Consider the following 19,373-nt stretch of genomic DNA (forward strand, 5'->3'; position numbering starts at 1 on the left):
TGAGTTAATAATGGTGGCTGGTTAGTTCGGCAGCTCAGTGGAGCCCCCCTGTGGCAGCTTCTACACTTTGCTGGTCTCAGCAGCCTAGTTCTCTTATCTCCAAATGGCCACATTGAAGATGACAAGGCAGAAAAGGGGTCTCTTCCGTGCGCCTCTTTGTGAGGTTTCCTCATGGGACCCTCATCAGACTTCTCCTCAGGTCTCGGGTCAGATCGCCATGGCGGCCACATCCTCCCCAACCGCTGCTAACGGGCAGGATTTGGGGAAGAATCCACTCCGGATCAGGACAATCATTTTCCCTGACAGTAAGCGACCTCTGCCTGTCTTAGGTCTCCCCTTCTCACTAAGGTGAGTAGGCTTGTCCAGCGTTCAGTTCAGTTCCAAATGGTGGCAGCAGCGCCCAGCAAACAGGACCCAGCCATCTGGAGAGTGCCCGGCAGTGCCCGCCGCCTGCCGGCAGCCCAGGAGCATTTCCCAGGAGCAATATCCACCGTGCCCTCTGCCCCCCGCCCCGCCCCCCCGCGTCACCCCAATCATAGCCTCGGAGATGGGCTCTGGCTCATGGGGTGGGTGTGTGGCCGCCCCGTGAGCAGCTCAGGACTGTCCTGCCATCGGGTGCAGGAGGAAGTCACGCTCCTGCAGTGGGCTTTCCCCTCTGCCTTCGGTGTTTGGGTGGTTCTGCAGGGAGGTGGGCCTTTAAGCAATGGAGCTTGGGGTGGTCTAGGCTGAATTTTTTTTCTTTTTCCAAACACTTCATGTTTAGTTAAGACAACAGCAAGCCTTTCAGTGGATCTATTGAAGGCACAAGGCGGTGCGGTGATTCCCAACACGCCAGGGTCACTAGGCCTTAGCTGTCCCTGCCGTCATCCTGGGCTGTAGGCCAGGAGATGTGTGCACAGGTGTGGGGTGTGGGCCAGGAGATGTGTGCACAGATGTGGGGTGTGGGCCGGGAGGTGTGTGCACAGGCGTGGGGTGTTGGCCTGGAGTTGTGTGCACAGGCGTGGGGTGTGGGCCGGGAGGTGTGTGCACAGGTCTGTGGTGTGGGCCGGGAGGTGTGTGCACAGGCGTGGGGTGTGGGCCTGGTGGTGTGTGCACAGGCGTGGGGTGTGGGCCGGGAGGTGTGTGCACAGGTCTGTGGTGTGGGCCGGGAGGTGTGTGCACAGGTGTGGGGTGTGGGCTGGGAGGTGTGTGCACAGGTGTGGGGTGTGGGCCAGGAGATGTGTGCACAGGTGTGGGGTGTGGGCCGGGAGGTGTGTGCACAGGCGTGGGGTGTGGGCCGGGAGGTGTGTGCACAGGCGTGGGGTGTGGGCCGGGAGGTGTGTGCACAGGTCTGTGGTGTGGGCCGGGAGGTGTGTGCACAGGTGTGGGGTGTGGGCCGGGAGGTGTGTGCACAGGTGTGGGGTGTGGGCCGGGAGGTGTGTGCACAGGTGTGGGGTGTGGGCCGGGAGGTGTGTGCACAGGTCTGAGCTGTGGGCCGCGAGGTGTGTGCATAGGTCTGGGATGTAGGCCAGGAGGTGTGTACACAGGTCTGGGCTGTGGGCCCCGAGGTGTGTGCATAGGTCTGGGCTGTAGGCCGGGAGGTGTGTGCACGGGGAGGAGCCATGGCCTGAACTGGAATGAGGGAGTCAGTTTTCAGGGACCTGCTAGGAGATGGAACCAGGTAGAACGGATGGAGGAGGGCGTGGCAAGGACAGTCAGAGGGGGTTCTGCCAGGCGGGTCAGTGCCTGAGCCTCAGGACCACACAGGCCCCCCAGGAAGGTCTGTATCTGCACATCATCCTTTAACCCACACCAGAGTGCCCTTCCCTCCACCTTCCGCACATTTTCCCTCTCACACACACACATGGATGTGTATAGATTCAGACACTTACACATTCATTACAGCGCATAGAAGAAGGGGGAGAAGCATAACAAAATGCGGAGACAAAGAAACAGGACAAAATTGTCAATGGAAGATATAGAGTTCAGAACCACACTTTTAAGGTCTCTCAAGAACTGTTTAGAAGCCGCCGATAAACTTAATGAGATCTACAAGAAAACTAATGAGACCCTCGATCTTATATTGGGGAACCAACTAGAAATTAAGCATACACGGACTGAAATAACGAATATTATACAGACTCCCGACAGCAGACCAGAGGAGCGCAAGAATCAAGTCAATGATTTGAAATGCGAGGAAGCAAAAAACACCCAACCGGAAAAGCAAAATGAAAAAAGAATCCAAAAATGTGAGGATAGTGTAAGGAGCCTCTGGGACAGCTTCAAGCGTACCAACATCAGAATTATAGGGGTGCCAGAAGATGAGAGAGAGCAAGATATTGAAAACCTATTTGAAGAAATAATGACAGAAAACTTCCCCCACCTGGTGAAAGAAATGGACTTACAGGACCAAGAAGCGCGGAGAACCCCAAACAAAAGGAATCCAAAGAGGACCACACCAAGACACATCATAATTAAAATGCCAAGAGCAAAAGATAAAGAGAGAATCTTAAAAACAGCAAGAGAAAGAAACTCAGTTACCTACAAGGGAATACCCATACGACTGTCAGCTGATTTCTCAACAGAAACTTTGCAGGCCAGAAGGGAGTGGCAAGAAATATTCAAAGTGATGAATATCAAGAACCTACAACCAAGATTACTTTATCCAGCAAAGCTATCATTCAGAATTGAAGGTCAGATAAAGAGCTTCACAGATAAGGAAAAGCTAAAGGAGTTCATCACCACCAAACCAGGATTATATGAAATGCTGAAAGGTATCCTTTAAGAAGAGGAAGAGGAAGAAAAAGGTAAAGATACAAATTATGAACAACAAACATGCAGCTATCAACAAGTGAATCTAAGAATCAAGTGAATAAATAATCTGATGAACAGAATGAACTGGTGATTATAATAGAATCAGGGACATAGAAAGGGAATGGACTGACTATTCTTGGGGGGGAAAGGGGTGTGGGAGATGCGGGAAGAGACTGGACAAAAATCGTGCACCTATGGATGAGGACAGTGGGTGGGGAGTGAGGGCGGAGGGTGGGGCGGGAACTGGGAGGAGGGGAGTTATGGGGGGGAAAAAGAGGAACAAATGTAATCTGAACAATAAAGATTTAATTAAAAAAAAAAAAAAAAAAAAGAAGAAGGGGGAAAAGCCCTCTAATTCGTTTTATTCAATCATTTATCCCCAAAACCTGTACTGAGTCCTTGCCGTGCACCTGTCCTGAGATAAGCTGTCGCCAAGCTGGGCACAGCCTGACCTCCATGGAGTCTACAGTCTCCCGTGGTCGGCAAACTGCGGCTCTCGAGCCACGTGCGGCTCTTTGGCCCCTTGAGTGTGGCTCTTCCTAAGCCTTAGGAGTACCCTAATTAAGTTAATTAGTTATTAGTTATTAACTATATAGGTAATGTACCTACCTATATAGTTTAAGTTTAAAAAATTTGGCTCTCAAAAGAAATTTCAGTCGTTGTACTGTTGATATTTGGCTCTGTTGACTAATGAGTTTGCCGACCACTGTCAGGTTCTCAACCTTGGTGCACATTAGAATCACCTGGGAATCTTTTTAAAATCCTGATTTCTGGGCCTCATCCTCTGGAAATTCTGTTACTGATGTTGTGGCCCCACCCCATAACAAAGAAACAATTTCTGGAGGATGAGGCCCAGAAATCAGGATTTTAAAAAGATTCCCGGGTGGTTCTAATGTGCAGCCAAGGCTGAGAACCACTGGTCTAGACTCAGGAGGGGATGGGCAGTGAACACAGACGAACGAGCTAGAAAGTAGCAGTGGAGCTGTGCTCTCTGAGGTGGTCTCAGGGCGTGACAGTGGGATGGGGGTGAGCAGGGAACACCGCCTCCCCAGTGATGAGCGCCTGTGGATGGGGCCATGGGTCTGGCGTGTGCCTGGCGTGTTTAAGGCACAGGGAGAAAGCAGGAGGTGGGGTTGCCTAGGGCAGGCCGGGTGCTGAGGCCGTGTGTGTGTGTGTGAGCATGCGTGCATGTGTGTATGTATGCACATGCATGTATGTGTGTGCACGTGCATATGTGTGGTGTGTGTGTGGGGGGGTTGAGATGCGATGTGGCCGTGAGGGCTTCTAAGCAAGTGAGTGACATGACAAAGTCCCTCCAAACCAATGACATAGCTGTAATTCCATCACGTGGCTTTGCTTTGTGGGCCTCAGCAGAGCCCAGGGAGGTGGCTGGAGTCAGCTAACGGTTAACATTGTGCTCATCTAAACCTTGCGATGATCCCACACGGACAGTGTAGTTACTGTCAGTGTGTCCATGAGAGGGCCCAGGTGCAAACATGGGGTGAGTCACTCAAGGTCACCCAGCCGGCAGGGTGGGGACTGGCACCCAGCGGGGCAGGCTCCAGCCCCGGTTCTGTGTGCCTCCCGAGAATGGAGCCCTGGGTAGCTTTTTGTTGTTGCTGTCTATTTATTTTCATGACTTAGCTAATATGTGTGAAACATTGTTATAATTTGCATTTCTTTAACCACTACTGAGATGCTTTTTTATGTCTTTACTTTTTTTATTGTGATAAAATATATATAACATAAAATTTGTCACTTTATTATTAATTTTTTAATCCTCACCTGAGGACATGTTCGTTGATTTTCAGAGAGAGAGGGAGAGGGATGCGGAGAGAGAGAGGAAGAGGGAGGGAGGAGAGAGAGAAAAACAGACACACTGACCAGTTGCCTCCTATACGCGCTCCGACAGGATCTGAGGTATGTGCCCAGTCTGGGAATCAAACCCAGGACCTCTGGGTGTACAGGAGGTCACTCCAACAGTTGAGTCACACCGGCCAGGGTGCTATTTTTAAAAAATATATATATTTTTTATTGATTTCAGAGAGGAAGGGAGAGGGAGAGAGAGATAGAAACATCAACGATGGAGAGAATCATTGATTGGCTGCCTCCTGAACACTCCCTACTGGGGATCGGGCCCGCAACCCAGGCATGTGCCCTTGACTGGAATTGAACCTGGGACCCTTCAGTCCGCAGGCCAATGCTCTATCTACTGAGCCAAACCGGCTAGGGCTGGGGCGCTGTTTTTAAGTGTATAATTCAAAGTCATTAAGGACATTCACACTGTTGTGCAGCCAACACCACTATCCATTTCTAGAACGTTTTCATCACCTCAAGAACTTCCCCATTCCCCTCCCCCGCCCTGGCCACCTCAAATCTCCTTTCTGTCGCTATGAATTTGCCTAGATAGTTCATATAAGTCCCGCTGTATGACAGAAGCAGAATGGTCCAATGTTTCTCCATTTGTGTCTGGCTTATCTCACTCAGCATAATGTCTTTGAGGTTTGTTCGTGTTGTAGTATGCATCAGGACTTTTATGTTTGAACTAGTGACCCAGTGCATGGATTCGTGCACATTGAAAGGAAATTAATTAGAAGGTGGCCAGAGGGGCAGGTCGGGGCAGGGTGGGACTGGGTGAGACGGGCCAGACATGCCCTGGAGCCAGCCTCTCACGGTCTCTCCCCAGCTGGCCGCACCTGGGGTGGTGCCATGGCTCAAAGGGCGACTGCGGAGTGAGCGGGGTCCCTCTGGCAGGTGGGGTCCCTCGGCCTGGCCTGCAGGGATCCGGCTGAAACCGGCTCTCTGATATCCCCCAAGGGATCCCAGAGTGTGAAAGAGCACTCTGCAAAGTTGCTGTCATCCAGGGTGTGGAACTCAAACGCAAGCGTGCAGTAAACCAGAATCACGGCTGACAGTGCCCCAGCAACAACATAACCCACGGTCGAAGGTGGAATCGCACAGCCCCGTGAGGAATCGGGCTCCCTTCTCTCTGGTTTCGGGGTGCATCACCTGAGAACTGCCACTGCCAAGTCACTGCAGCTCCTGCATTTAGCATCTTCCCCCTGGTGGTCAGTGCATGTCATAGCTACCAGTCGGACGGACAGTTGGCATATTAACCTTTTATATATACAGTATATAGATAATATCCCCTTCTGTGCATGCACCACAGCTGTCTGTCCATTCCTCTGTTGATGGACACCTGCTGTTTTCACTTCAGGCAGCATGTTATGTGGAGGCAGGACCTTCCATCTGCTCACTACAGTTATGGGGGCACTTTCAGAATCCTGAGAGTCTGTCTGCCTGAAGTGGGGGGTGGGGGGGTGAGCTTGTGGCTGCTGAGCTTTTCAACGTACTAACCTTGGGATGTTTACACGGCCAGGATGAGCACTGCAATTGTTCTCATGCCAGAACCAAGTCTAATTTGTTCTCTTCCTGTCCACTTCATAGACTCAGCGAATGAAATCTCCAGAGAGGTTATTTCATTTGCTCGTAAGCATGAAATCATCTCCTGTAGTTGGAAATTTAGCTTATTCTTGAAATTCCCCAGAGTAGCTGTGTGGGAGCCTGAGTCTGCTGGGTGACCTTGAGCAAGCCATCTGCAAAATTGTGCAAACCCCTTTATAAGAGTTAGACATCCTCCAGGGACTGACAGGTGAAGAGGTCCCATTTTCGTTCAGATCTGGTATCTTCCCTGCGGCTTGCACTGGAAGCCTGCCCTCCCCTCTGTGAGGAGAGGACCTGGTCAGCATCCCCCCCACTGTCATCCTGGACTTCTGGGCGGCCGGCTGCCTGTGCTCCCTCAGGGCTGATTAACTGACAAAACGGGGCCCCCAGGTGTGAGGCAGGAGGATTTCGGGTCCTGCTTGGGTTGTGTTTCCTTTCCGCCTCCTTGACAACCAGCGCTGCTTTTGACCAGGGCTCCCCTCCCCCAGCGTCCAGCCCGTGTCCAGGGGCCTGGCAGCTTCCAGCGCCCCCGGGGGATGGTTGATGCCTTCCTGCCCCTCCTCTCATCGCAGGAAATAAGATGCTGGCTGTCACCTGTTCACTCCTCGGCCACACGCTGTGTGAGGTGTGAGTGGAGAAAATTCACACTGCGTGTCCCCCGAGGCACGAGGCCACTCACGGCGTCTTTGTTCTCAGGAGGATCAATCTGAAAAGCCCCCTGCTGCAGCAGGTGCTGGAGAGGCGGAACGAGGTCCTGTGCGTGCTGACGCAGAAGATAGTGACCACGCAGAAGTGCGTGATATCTGAACGCGTGCAGATTGAGGAGAAGTGCGGCGGCATGGTGGGGATCCAAACCAAGACGGTGCAGGTGCGCACGTGGGGGGCGGCATGGCGGGATCCAAACCCAGACGGTGCAGGTGCGCATGTGCGGGCGGCATGGCGGGATCCAAACCCAGACGGTGCAGGTGCGCACGGGGAGGGGGGGGGGGGGGCATGGCGGGGTCCAAACCCAGATGGTGCAGGTGCGCACGGGGGAGGGGGGGGGGCATGGTGGGGATCCAAACCAAGACGGTGCAGGTGCGCACGTGCGGGGCGGCATGGCGGGATCCAAACCCAGACGGTGCAGGTGTGCGGGGGGGGGGGGGGGGGGGGGGGGGTGGGCGGCATGGCGGGGTCCAAACCCAGACGGTGCAGGTGGGCAGGGGGGGGGGTGGCATGGCGAGATCCAAACCCAGACCGTGCAGGTGCGCATGTGCCGGGGCCTTGGCACCGGGCAAGGCCACAGCAGCCTCACTGGTTCCACCGTGAGGACATTGGTCAGGGTCCTCGGTGGTGGTGTCTTCATTCATCAGGGCTCTTTGTGTAGCAAGTTAACAGAAATTGAACCGCAATTGGCTTAAATGAGACAGAATTTATTGGCTCCTGAAATTGAAGCCTTCAGGAGTGGCTGGCTTCAGTCACTGCTGGAGCCAGGACTCCAGCGAGTGGATTCCTTCCGATGGGTTCTCTCCTCGGGCTCTCTCCCCACCTGCTGGGACCCGAGGGGCGAGCTCGGGCTGGATCTCAGGGCACCGTCCTGGGCCGCCCATTCCTGAAGGCCCCCAAGGCCAGGGCCGGGGGACGCTCAGGGCGGGCCATGCCAGCGTGGGTCAGGCTCAGTCCCTAGGACAGTGATGGCGAGCCTTTTGAGCTCAGCGTGTAAGCATTTTGAAAAACCCTAACTTAACTCTGGTGCCGTGTCACATGTAGAAATTTTTTGATAATTGCAACCATAGTAAAACAAAGACTTATATTTTTGATATTTATTTTATATATTTAAATGCCATTTAACAAAGAAAAATCAACCAAAAAAAATGAGTTCGCGTGTCGTAGGTTCGCCATCACTGCCCTAGGAGATGGGTCCAAGGAGCACCAGCCCGGCCACATCGCCCCTCAGCCCCTGGCAGTCAGGGGTCTCAGCAGGATTGGCTGCTCAAAGCCTTTGCGGATTGAGGGAAGGCAAAGGTCTGCACATCTGTCTGTCTCAGCCAGTGGTTCTCAACCTTCCTCATGCCGCGACCCTTTAATACAGTTCCTCATGTTGTGGTGACCCCCAACCATAAAATTATTTTCGTTGCTACTTTATAACTGTAATTTTGCTACTGTTATCAATCGTAATGTAAATATCTGATATGCAGGATGTATTTTCATTTACAAATTGAACATAATTAAAGCATAGTGATTAATCACAAAAACAGTATGTAATTATATATGTGTTTTCCGATGGTCTTAGGCAACCCCTGTGAAAGGGTCGTTCGACCCCCAAAGGGGTCGCGACCCGCAGGTTGAGAACCGCTGGTCTAAGCGGTGCTTCTGGATCACATTGCCGTCTTACCACACTGGCCCCGAGCCAGGGCTGAAGTTGGTGGGGCAGGGGCTCTGCACCCTATGCTGCTTCCCCTCCAGCCTCCCCTAACAGCCCAGGTGCACCCACAGGGCCTGGGTTGACACGAGGGGGTTGTCAGCTGGGTTCCCCCTCAGGCTTTCCTGTTGGGCAGGGTTTTCATTAGGACTTCAGGGCAGTTCCTGTAATCCTGTGAGGGAAATGGGACGTTAGCTTATTTGTCTCACTACCTGATTCATCACCAGAGACCTAAGTTCACTGTATCCCGATCTCTGGAACCTCACTGTTGTACCACCAGGGTGGCCACTTACTAGGGACTGTGTGTAGGTCATGAGGCCACTGGCTCCCCCTTCCCACTCCTCGAGGGCATGTGCACGAGGCCCTGGGGGAGGCAGAGAGAGGGGGGCTGAGCGCACAGGCCAGAGTGTGCTCCCACCCACAGGTGTCAGCTACGGAGGACGGGACTGTCGCCAAGGACACCAATGTGGTGCTGGAGATCCCGGCTCCCACCACCATCGCCTACAGCGTCATCGAGTTGTACGTGAAACTGGACGGCCAGTTCGGTGAGTGCTGCCTCCTGCTGGGGCTCTTTGCCGACTGAGCCAAGGCTGAGGGACAGGCTGTCTTCCCTGGGGCGCACACTGGGGATGGACGCGAGATCCTGAGCGTTCGGGGCTGTCCCATGACAAGGGACAGGGGGCTGCGCTGGGAGCGTGTGGGGTGCGGTTTCACCAGCACGACTCGGGGTTAAGGGCGTGTCCTCTGCCATCAGACAGACCTGAGAGGCCTCGGCCAGCTGTGGAGCCTTGCTGAGCCTTGCCCACCTGGAGGGGCTCCCGCACGGGGCCGCGGGTGGGTTAAATCGGTGAGGCACAGGGAGTGCTGGCACCGTGGTCGTTCACTAAGTTCTCCACCTCAGGGATGGACATCGTCGTTTCACACCCCTCCCCCCAACACGAAGCCAGAAACGTGGCTCTTGGCCTTGCCCTCTGGTCACCGGTGGTTTGAAGCTGGCCCATCCTGGGCATTGGGTCCTTCAAGAAAATGGGGCTTAGGGTTAGCAGGTGTCGGGGAGCTCAGGTTGCATGGCCCCTCCCCTGCGCGCTCCCTGAGAAGATGGCGTACTGAGTCCAAGAGAACTGTTCGCTTCTCGGGGACGTGAATGAATACATGTGACATCAATGGTTGTTGACCTTTGTAGGTATGGTGATACATTTGTAAAAAAGCCACCTGTTTTTTAGAGCTTTATACTGACGTCTTCACAGGTGACATGGTAATGTCTGTGTTTGCTTCAGAAGGCTGGATGGGGAGGAAGGTGGGGGTGGGCAGAGCTGGTCGGTGGGTGTGTGGAGGTTCATTGCATTCCTCTATTCGCGTGCAGTTTCCCGTTTTCACAGTGGAAACGTTTAGGAAGTGAGCCCTAACCGGCGCGCACACCTCTGCTGCTGGCTCCTGCGCGCCCCCAGGTGGTTCTTGTCGGGGCCAGGACAGGTCCGGAGGAGGAAGTCCTGTGGGCCCCGGCCCTCTGTGCTCACCTCATGCATCGTCCACTGTTGGCGGCGGCCACACGCACTCAGAACACTGACCGTCCTTGTGGGCACATAAGGACCTGCAGGAGGGGCAGTGGGGGTGCAGAATGCAGTCCAGGAGGTGGCAGAAGGGAAGTGTCTGTGTTGAGAAGTTGGTCTGGAGAAGGTGGACGGGGACACGTGGAAAAGGACACCAGGAAACGCGCCTGCAGCTTTTAGATGCCTGGTTCCAAATTTGTGTTATTTTATTCTGTTTGAAAGCCATTTGTCTGTGGAACAAACTGCATCAGGTGATTAAGTTTTGTTGTCAGCATATGATAAGCTGTGATACCACGTGCACCCCAGGATGTTCCCCCCTCGGTGAGCCTGTCTAGATGGGTCGACGACGGTCCAGGTGTCACTTGGCAAAGCTTCACCGGCTCCCAAGGGTGCTTGTGGGTGCTGTGAACCTCTGGGTGGCTGGGGAGCCGCTCCGGGCAGTGGGGCTGCGAGGGCGTTTCCCTGAGGTGGGTGTCTGCCGTGCCGGCAGCCCTGGGGGCACCTGTCCCACCTCAGGGGCCTCTTTCCTCAGCGGCACTTGGAAAGTCAGCCTGGCCTCTGTGGCTCTCCTGTTTGCATTTCCATTTCAAGCCTGTTATCTTGGCTATCTTCCGCTGTCTTAGAGCATAACTCCTCTTTGTGCTGCTGAGAGGAGGTGCCCTGGGGAATTAGTTCTCCGGGGTCCTTTGGCGCAGGTCCCAGCGCTGGCGGGGAGCCCGCTGCGTTCATTGCCATCCACTGCGACGGCCACGCGCCAGCTGCTGGCCAGGTCCCGGTTCCGTGGGACTCCATGCCTGCGTGGGAGCCGGTTCTGCTTTTATTCCCCATCTGTTCTCTGTCGCCACAGAATGTTCTGATCCAGCTTCATAAACATGGGCCTCAGGGCCCTCAGAGCCTGCCTGACCCCCTCCCGCCTTCTGGGGCGGGGAGGGGGGGGGCACATCTCACAAGCCTCTTGTGCAACCCCCTCCCTGCTCCTGGGGAGGCGCCTGTCAGCGCCCACGAGGGGCTCTCAGCCCCCACCCCCACCCCCGTTTCCCACCAGGCTCATCGGCTCCACTGCTTCCTGGAGCCACTCCATCCTAGATGCGATTATTTAAAAGTAAGTTTGGTCATTTCACTCACCTGCTCCAACACCTTCCGAGGCTCCGTGTCCCAGGAGAAGGTGTCCCAAGTGCGTGGGGGCCTGCCCGTGGCCAGCCTTCCCTCAGGGCCAGCACGCCCGGCAGGCACAGGCCGCGCTCACCCGCCTCTGCCGTGTCTGACCTGTGAGTCCGCGTGGAGTGCTCACTCCCACTGAGCCTTTAGGGGGCAGCTAGACCTGCCTCGCTGGCTTCAGTGACCTGACCGTCCACCTCCTCCAACACCCCCCCCCACACCGCCCCATGCGAAGCCGTGGCCCTTTCCGATCCCTGGCCGCCAGCACAGTGCCCGGTGCTGAAAATGAAAGGACTGGCAGTGCCTTCGGGGGGGTGGTGGGTGCATGCGCCCAGACAGGAGTGGTGCTGGTGCCATGGCTCCTAGAACCAGTTGGGGGCTCCAGGGTGCACGGCAGGATCTGAGGCTGTGGATGGTCCTGTCCTGACTTTGGGGAGCAAAGTCACCCCCGGGGGCCAGTTCACACTCACCTCCGCGCCTGGTGCAGAGGCGAGTGGGCTGGCTCTGGTGCTGAGTGTGATCCATGAGTGAACGGAGATAGTTTCATGCCTTAGCCATTCTACCTCTATGAATGCCATCAGTGCCCACAGGCAAAGGATGGTGTGTGCCAACACCGTGCCGACACCATGCCTCCCACACGCAGGCTCAGCCACTTTTACTCCATAAATAGGAGCCCAGGAAGCACCCCGACTCGAGAGTCACTTGCTGTTTTTGCTCACCCAGGACATAGAACGGCCACACTTTTGCCTATAATTCAGATACCTTAGTTAGGATCTCAAACATGGAAGTCTGTGTGGGGGACAGACGGGGTTGCCAGGGCCTTGCCACCCCTTTTTTAAAAAATTTTTATGGGAAATTTCACACATGCTCAAAAATAGCAAAAGTAATATAATGAACCCTATGCACTTCCTGCTTCAAGAATGAGGGCAATTTATGCTCCACCGGAAATTTCCCACCTCCCTCCACTCCCACTCAATTGTTTTGAAGCAAGTCCTAGGTATTCTATTGTTTTTGTCTATAAATATTTAAGTATCTAAAAAAGGTAAGGCTTTAAAAAGACTAGTTTTTCACTCAGCATTTTGAGATTCATTCAGATAACTGTAGAAAAAAGTTCATTTTTTTTTTGCTGTATATTCTTTTTATTAATAAAGTTGACTCTTTAAGGAGAACCATATAACATAACCACTTGTGCACCTAAATATACTGTCAATAATTCTGTAATAGTATCAGTTCGGTCACGTCAAATCCAGCAGATTCAGGCATCCCCAGCTTCACTCATGTACGGTGAGCTCAGGTGTCCGCTCCGGGTCGGCTTGTTGAAACCGGGCGGAGGAGAGGTTGCTGTGCAGACACACAGGCGAGCCCTGCGGCAGGAACCACCGTTTCTCCGGCATTTCTGGGACGTGATGAGCGCAGCGCCTGCAGGAAGCGGGTGTATGGGGAGGAGGTGGGCGTCTCCCTGTGCGGACCTGTCCTCTCCTGTGTTGCAGAATTCTGCCTCCTACAAGGGAAGTGCGGTGGCTTCGAGCACGAGAGGGGAATCGACTCCATCTTCCTGGACCCCCAGCCCTTCCGAGAGTTTGCGTTTGGAGACATGCCAGATGCTGGGCGGGAGCCGTCTGTGCCCGATGGACCGCTGAGTGCTTTAAAACAAGGTACTGCCAGCAGGGCGGGGGCATGGTGGGCCGACGCGCACTGTACCCCGGGAGGTGATGTGACCCAGGCAGTGAGGTGGCCTTCAGGAGCGGTGGTTTTGGTGACTTCACTGAGAGCATTTGAGAACAGCGATGACGGTGCCTGAGTCAGGCCTGGCGCACTCAGGACTCACCTGGGCCGGGTCGTAGGGAGCCTCGGTCTGGGGTGCCATGTTTGAGACTGAGGTGTGTAAGAGGCAGACCTGGCGTTTTCTTCCATTTTAACATAGGAGCCCGGGGACTACGAGGAACAGCTAGTTAGCAGCGAGGAGAGAGCCCGAGTTCTGCATCTGTTTCATCCTAGTCCAGGCGCCGCTGCCAAGACAGGCCCGGCCTGGTCAGCATGGCCAGTGTCTCCTGGAGGCTCTTTACCACGTGGCCTGAGGCCGTGGGTGCTGGCATGGGGGGAGGAGGCGACCTGTGATTTGCCTGCAGCAACCCCTCCTGCCCCCCACAGCAGTTTTAAAACGTTGGAGGGGTTTTTGGGGCGATGAGGGTGGGAGGTGAGCAAGGAAAAGGAGAAACAAATGGTTATGTGAGAGCTTAGCACAAGGAGCCGGGAGCGGCTCAGAATGTGCTGGCTGGAGGCGAGGAGTGAGGCTCACCAGCGAGGCCCAGACCGGAAGACGCTTTTGTTTCTGTAGCAAAAATAGTGTTGAAAGAACCGCAGTGAAGGCCCCGTCTTATGCAGGAGTGTGCACCTACACACAAGCCTTCACATCCCTGCTGGCTTCACTTACTAGGAGCTTTTGCCTGTCTTTAACCCTTTGTATGCCATTCGCATCTATAGATGCAAGTAAATTCAAAATGTCGTGGCGTGTGGGGATGGTTCCATTTTGGTTGTGTGGCAGTTAACTGGTTAAAGAGGAGGATTCTAGGAGAGAGGCTCTGGCATCCTGCAGTGTGAGCCGGCAGCGGGCCTGGCGAGCACCCTTCTCCAGGACAGACAGTGAAGAAGGGACCAGCGAGGGCAGAGGCCGTGTCGCCATGACCAGAGGGCCAGCCGCTCTGACATGCATTAGACATTAAAGGATACAAAATGGACCACGTAGTAGCAGAAAGGATGAAAGGTAGCACTTTGGAATCCGCATGGCTCTGAAGCAGTGACAGTAGACTGATGTTTAGTAACTCAGCCGCGATAATTTACTTCTATAGAAAGGAGCCTAAATGACTTTTCCAGAAAAATAATCCATCAGACTTACTATTGAGTGAGTCTGAAACTACGCGGGGCTGCCCCCCCACCCCCCCTCCTAACACGCAGGGTGGTGGTTAACTCCATGTCCTTTATCTCCGAGCTCCACGGCGGACTGTGCAGCTGACGTGTCCACGACAGAGCTGAGGGCAGTCGGCTATAAAAAGCGCAAGCTGCCGTCCGGTTCTGCGTGCACAGCCATCCTGAGCCGTGTGCTTGCCGCCCCCACAGCCACGGTGCCCCTGGAGAGGAACTTCCAGCCCTTTGCGCAGCTGCCGGAGCAGCAGCAGGCGGCGCTGAGCGGTGTCCTGCGGGCGGTCCTGTTTGATGAGGAGTTACTCCTGGTCCTGGAACAAGTGGTAAGACCAGCGACGTCTCGAGGCGCAGGGTCTCCCCCTCGGGGTTCCGGCGATGTGGGCAGGCTGGACTGCTTGGGAGAGGCTTTGGCCTGAGCTGGAGACAAAAACTGCGTTTAAGATTTCCCCACCTCTCTTGAACACTAAAGCTTTTTTGCTTCTTATCCCAGGTCCTTAGTTTCCTAACTGCAGAGAGGTAGCTGATGCCAGGAGTCTAGGTGTACAGTGGTTCCCTACGGCTGCTGTAACAAGTGACCACAAACTTCTTGGCTTAAAACAATAGAAATCGGTTCTCTGAAGGCGTCAGCAGGGCCATGCTCCCCCAAAAGCTGGAGGGGAGAACCTTCCTTCACTCTTAGAGCTCCTGGCATTCCTTGGCTGTGGCTGCATCGCTCCAGTGTACACCTCTTCCCACGGCCTTCTCCTGTCACCTCCTTTTCTGTTTCTTAATGGACATCCGCCAGTGGATTAGGGCCCACCTCAACCTAGGAGGATCTCATGCCAAGACCCCGACCTCAATTACCTTTGCAGACACTCTATTCCAAATAAGGTCACATCCTGAAGTTCCAGATAGACTTGGGGAGGGGATGGCACTGTTCAACCCACTGCAAGGGGGGCTATGTGGTAGAGCCCAACAAGCCAACCTATTTTACTTAGACTGGAAAGCAGGCCTTTGTGTTTTTCTGTTTTGTGGCAGGATTTCCTGGGGAGGTCGAGTTCCTTAACAATTAGTTGTAGAAATGGCGAGGGACAGCCCAGCTGCCAACCCCATCCACCTGGGCTTTCTGCTCTGCTTCCCTGCAGGAGGCCGGGGAGCTACAAGCCTGATTTCTGCTGTAGTTGGTTGTTTTTGGTCTTTTTGGTTTTCTTTTATGCAGAGTCTGAGCTCTGATTTTCTGATTTAATGCTTCATGGCGTCCAGGAGAGTGTATTATTTCCCCCTCTCAAAATTGGATTGTGACAGAAGAGCTTAGCGACTATGATGGAACCAGCCGTGTTGAAACAGTCACCAGCCAGGACACCCGCCGTTCTGGGGGATGCAGAGCTCCTGGGAGGGTGTGCTGGCCCAGGGAGCGCACAGATGTTTAAAAGCCTACTGACTTTTACTTTCTAAAATGTCTCTTTCAAGAGGGAAATGTCAGGCCAGCATCAGCTGCCTGGGTGGCGGGGGCCTGCGGGCTCTCATACGAATGCACCTGGACGTGGAGGCTGCAATGGCTGGGCGATGCCGGGTGGCCAGGCAGCCCTTGCTGGCAGGACCACCCACCTCCCACGCCGATGGCTGAGGCTCCCTGGGCCCAGGTGGGAAGGTGACTGGGGCGGGAGTGCCAAGTGTAAAGCGTGAGAAGCATGACAGGACGGTGCCTTCATGTTCCCCTCAACTCTGCGTGCAGTCACTTGTCCAGTCCCTGGTCCAACCCGACAGACCCTGCCTTGGAAGGCGCTACCCCACAGCCCCTGCACACCGCCTCCCCTCGCAGTGAAAGCACAGCCCCTGGGCAAGGCTTGGTTCACTGTCTCCTTGTGAGGAAGTATTAGGCTTGCTTTACCTGGGTGACAGCCAAGGCTAGGGCTGCTGCATCACCTGGTCTCTTCTCTTCCCTGCAGTGTGACGACGTGGTCAGCGGCCTGTCGCCCTCACAAGCGATCCTGGGGGAGCTGAAGCCCCCCCAGAAGCAGAACCTCACAGCCTTCCTGCGGCTGGTGGGGTGCAGTGTGCAGGGCGGGCATCCGGGCCCCGAGGGTGCGGTCAGCGACCGGACGCTCTTCTCCACAGCCTACTTCCTGGTCAGTGCACTGGCAGGTACGGCACCGGGGGTCCTGCTGTTGCTTTGAAACCGCTGTGCTTCCTAAGGTGGAGACTGGCACACGTGGTTCCCTCCTTTCAGCCGTGGGCAGGGTAAGAGGTGAGGGGCGGTGGAGGTTTGCATGGTGGCCACGAAGTCCCAGAGCCAAGCATGGAGGCCTGTCCACTGCCAGCTCCTGCGCTCTGGGCAGAGCCCTTCTCTTTCCTCCCGGGGAGGGCTGTCGGCGGGCTCGCCCCTCACCACCCAGGAAAGCGTCTCCCAAAACCCAGCCTGTCAGTCGTGTGAGCCGGCCGTGTGAGAGGCGGTGGCTTTCCGTTGGCAGCAGCTCTCCCCCCAGTATTTCGGTCCTCTGACCCTCTTTACACACTGACCGCCCGAGTTGCGGCCATCAGGCAGGGGGCGGTGGGGAGCACCCCGAAGCCCTCGGCTGCTGGGCTCTGCAGCTCCACGACTCGCCGAGCAGCCCTGCCAGGGGCACGGCCCTCCCGAGACGCGGTGGCCCGCCTGCCGCTCCTCTGCCCGTTGCCCCGAGCTCACCATGCCAGAGGCTTTAGTCCCTGCTCAGAAAGGCAAGACCCCATTTCCTGGTCCCCACCACTCTCCTTCAAGGGGGCACTAGGCAGGGCGTTGAGTTCCTGATGCATTCAGGGTTGGAGGAACAGAGCCCTGGAATTTCCAGTTTTCAAAGAATTAAAAAAGAGAAGGCCTCTCCCAGGTCCATATGCTGATGAGCCGTTCATTACATGCTCATGACTTATTTTTTTAGATTCTCAATGTGTTGGGGTTATAATCACGGCTGCTAATGAATGCAGGAGGTGGAGGGAGCTCACAAATGGTCTCTGGGCCAGATGAGTCAGCAGGTGATTCGTTTTTTTTTTCCCTTTGCCTTTTCAGCTCAAAGGGTTGTGTCCTGGAGGAGTGGCTCCTGTGGGAGCTGCCTCTGTTTACCCGGGGAGAGAGTAAAACCAGTCTGAATAGCACTGACCTGGATCTTCTTTCTCTGGGGCTTGGCAGGTCCTACTGGGGTGGTGCCTGACAGTCTTGGGTTCTAGAGGTCCCTGTGCCGTCCCTTCGTCAGGCCACACTGCATTTTCCTCCTAAGAAGGACTAAAGGGTTCTAAACCCAGGTCACTGTAGGTAACTCAGCTCTCTGACACACGCCAAAAAACAAAACAAAAAGAACGATGGTTGATCCATTGAGGAAACATGCTCAGAGAGGTGTATGCAAGGCACACCCCAAATATGCAGTGACGCACCTCTTTTTCCAGTGCTTCCTACTTTTCCTTGTATCTCCCAAGTCTGTGCAGTTCTTCCTGATGGGCACATCCCCTGGCGAACATATGCCTGTTTTCACTCTATTTCCTAAAAGACCCTTTGTGCCTGTTCAGCACCATTCATTCACTGAACAACTGCTGGGCATAACCTCTGCCCGGAGAGCAGGGACGTATACGTTAGGCATAGTCCAGGGCTGGCTCTGTTCCTACGGATGCTTTTGTTTTTTAAAATGACTGATTTTTGTCTTTTGCAGAAATGCCAGATAACGGAGCAGCTCTGCTGGGCACCTGCTGTGAACTCCAGATCATTCCTTCACTATGTCACTTGGTAAGGAAGGGGCCTGGGGTGGGGCAATGATGAGATGAACACCTCACAGCTGATAAAACACTTCCAGTCTTCCTCATCCTCAACAGCCCTTCAAAATAGGTCACACAGGTATAACTAAGTCCACTTTTTACACCCATCTACGCCACACGCCCCACCTCACAGGAAGACGGAGGCCCAGAGAGGAAGGATTTGCTCAAAGCACTTGTCTATGGACTCCGAGCCTTATGCAGCACTGCAGGGAAGGAGTGAGGCCTAGGACTTAGCTCTGTACCACGCTCACCTGGCAGGGAGGACACAGAGGACTGATGGTCTCGGAGAGACACTTCATTCTCTCTTAGGACTATCATTAGCTTTGTGCCCTCAGGAAATGTCATGGCTAGACCAAGGGTTAGGTAATGAGGAGCTTAGCCCTGAGATTCAAGATTAAGCTTTTCCTCTTTAAACTACAAATTGGGTCATTAGTAGAAGGAAATGGGCAGCTACTGCGGGTGTTGCTCAGCCTGGGGCAGAGTGGCAGAGCACACCTGCCCGGATTACTTAAAGGCCTGGCGACCAAGGGCCAAGGCCAGCACGGTCTGCAGGCCCAAACCTCGGCTCCCTGATCTGGGAAGCGGACGTTGGGGTAGGCTGCCTCGCCAGGGCCCTGAAATGGCACACATCCGGGGAGCCCTGAGCACTGCGGGTAGTGCCTTTGGCACTGCTCTGCACAGGAAAGGCATCTGAAGAGTGCGCCAGGCACCATGCCAAGGAGCAGTTTAGTGTCATTCACCACCACAAGCAGCTCTACCGCCCGGGGGAACGCTGCATTCCTGCTCTGACCACAAAAACGGAACTACTTGAAACGTGCCGGCATGCATGTCCTGTGGCCGCTGAGGGTAAAAGCTGGTGGTGTAGTGAGTGAGGTTATGGAAACAGTACGTTTCCTCGCTAGCTGTCTGCAGTGATGAGCACGCAGCTCTGTTTTTGTAGCCAACTCCGTTTACAACAGCTGAGTGCTTAGCAAGTCTACAGGAAAAGAGAACATTACAAGACCACATCAGCGAAGTCCCCCTTCCCTGCAGGTCAGCTCTAGCTCTGATCTGGGCGCCGCTTCCCAGTTTGCTCTGCTGGTGGAGGAGCAGCCCTTAGGTGTTCCAGGAGGGCTGCTATGCTACTCGGCACAAAACTTCCCACCCACAGAGTCCTCTGTCCGCCTTCATGGGCTGCTCAACACAGACAGAAACCCTTTTTCTTTAAAGATCTTCCTGGGCATTTCACATCATTGCCCCTAGATACTGCAACAATTTGGGTATTGTGTTTCCTGCAGGCACTTATTTAGGGGTGTAAAAACCCACCTTGTCTGGTGGCCAGGGCAACCATGGAGGCTTTCTGAAGG

At 54.6% G+C, this 19,373-nt stretch overlaps 1 protein-coding gene across 5 annotated transcripts in view; it reads left to right on the forward strand.

The window, feature by feature from the left end:
* Positions 1 to 19,373, forward strand: part of GSDME (gasdermin E) — a 43,709-nt gene that overhangs the window by 13,333 nt on the left and 11,003 nt on the right. For 3 of the 5 annotated variants that reach the window (XM_036327874.1, XM_036327875.1, XM_036327873.1), the window contains exons 4-9: positions 6,934 to 7,105; positions 9,063 to 9,183; positions 12,837 to 13,001; positions 14,464 to 14,591; positions 16,197 to 16,392; positions 17,925 to 17,998. In XM_036327874.1, the coding sequence (XP_036183767.1) occupies positions 6,934 to 7,105; positions 9,063 to 9,183; positions 12,837 to 13,001; positions 14,464 to 14,591; positions 16,197 to 16,392; positions 17,925 to 17,998 (856 nt within the window). Of the gene's footprint in view, positions 1 to 6,933; positions 7,106 to 9,062; positions 9,184 to 12,836; positions 13,002 to 14,335; positions 14,592 to 16,196; positions 16,393 to 17,924; positions 18,107 to 19,373 lie in introns of all 5 variants that reach the window. The other 2 variants (XR_004970854.1, XM_036327876.1) reach the window with 2 other exon arrangements.

The sequence above is a fragment of the Myotis myotis genome, unplaced genomic scaffold, assembly GCF_014108235.1.
Source record: "Myotis myotis isolate mMyoMyo1 unplaced genomic scaffold, mMyoMyo1.p scaffold_m19_p_11, whole genome shotgun sequence".
Lineage (NCBI taxonomy): Eukaryota > Metazoa > Chordata > Mammalia > Chiroptera > Vespertilionidae > Myotis > Myotis myotis.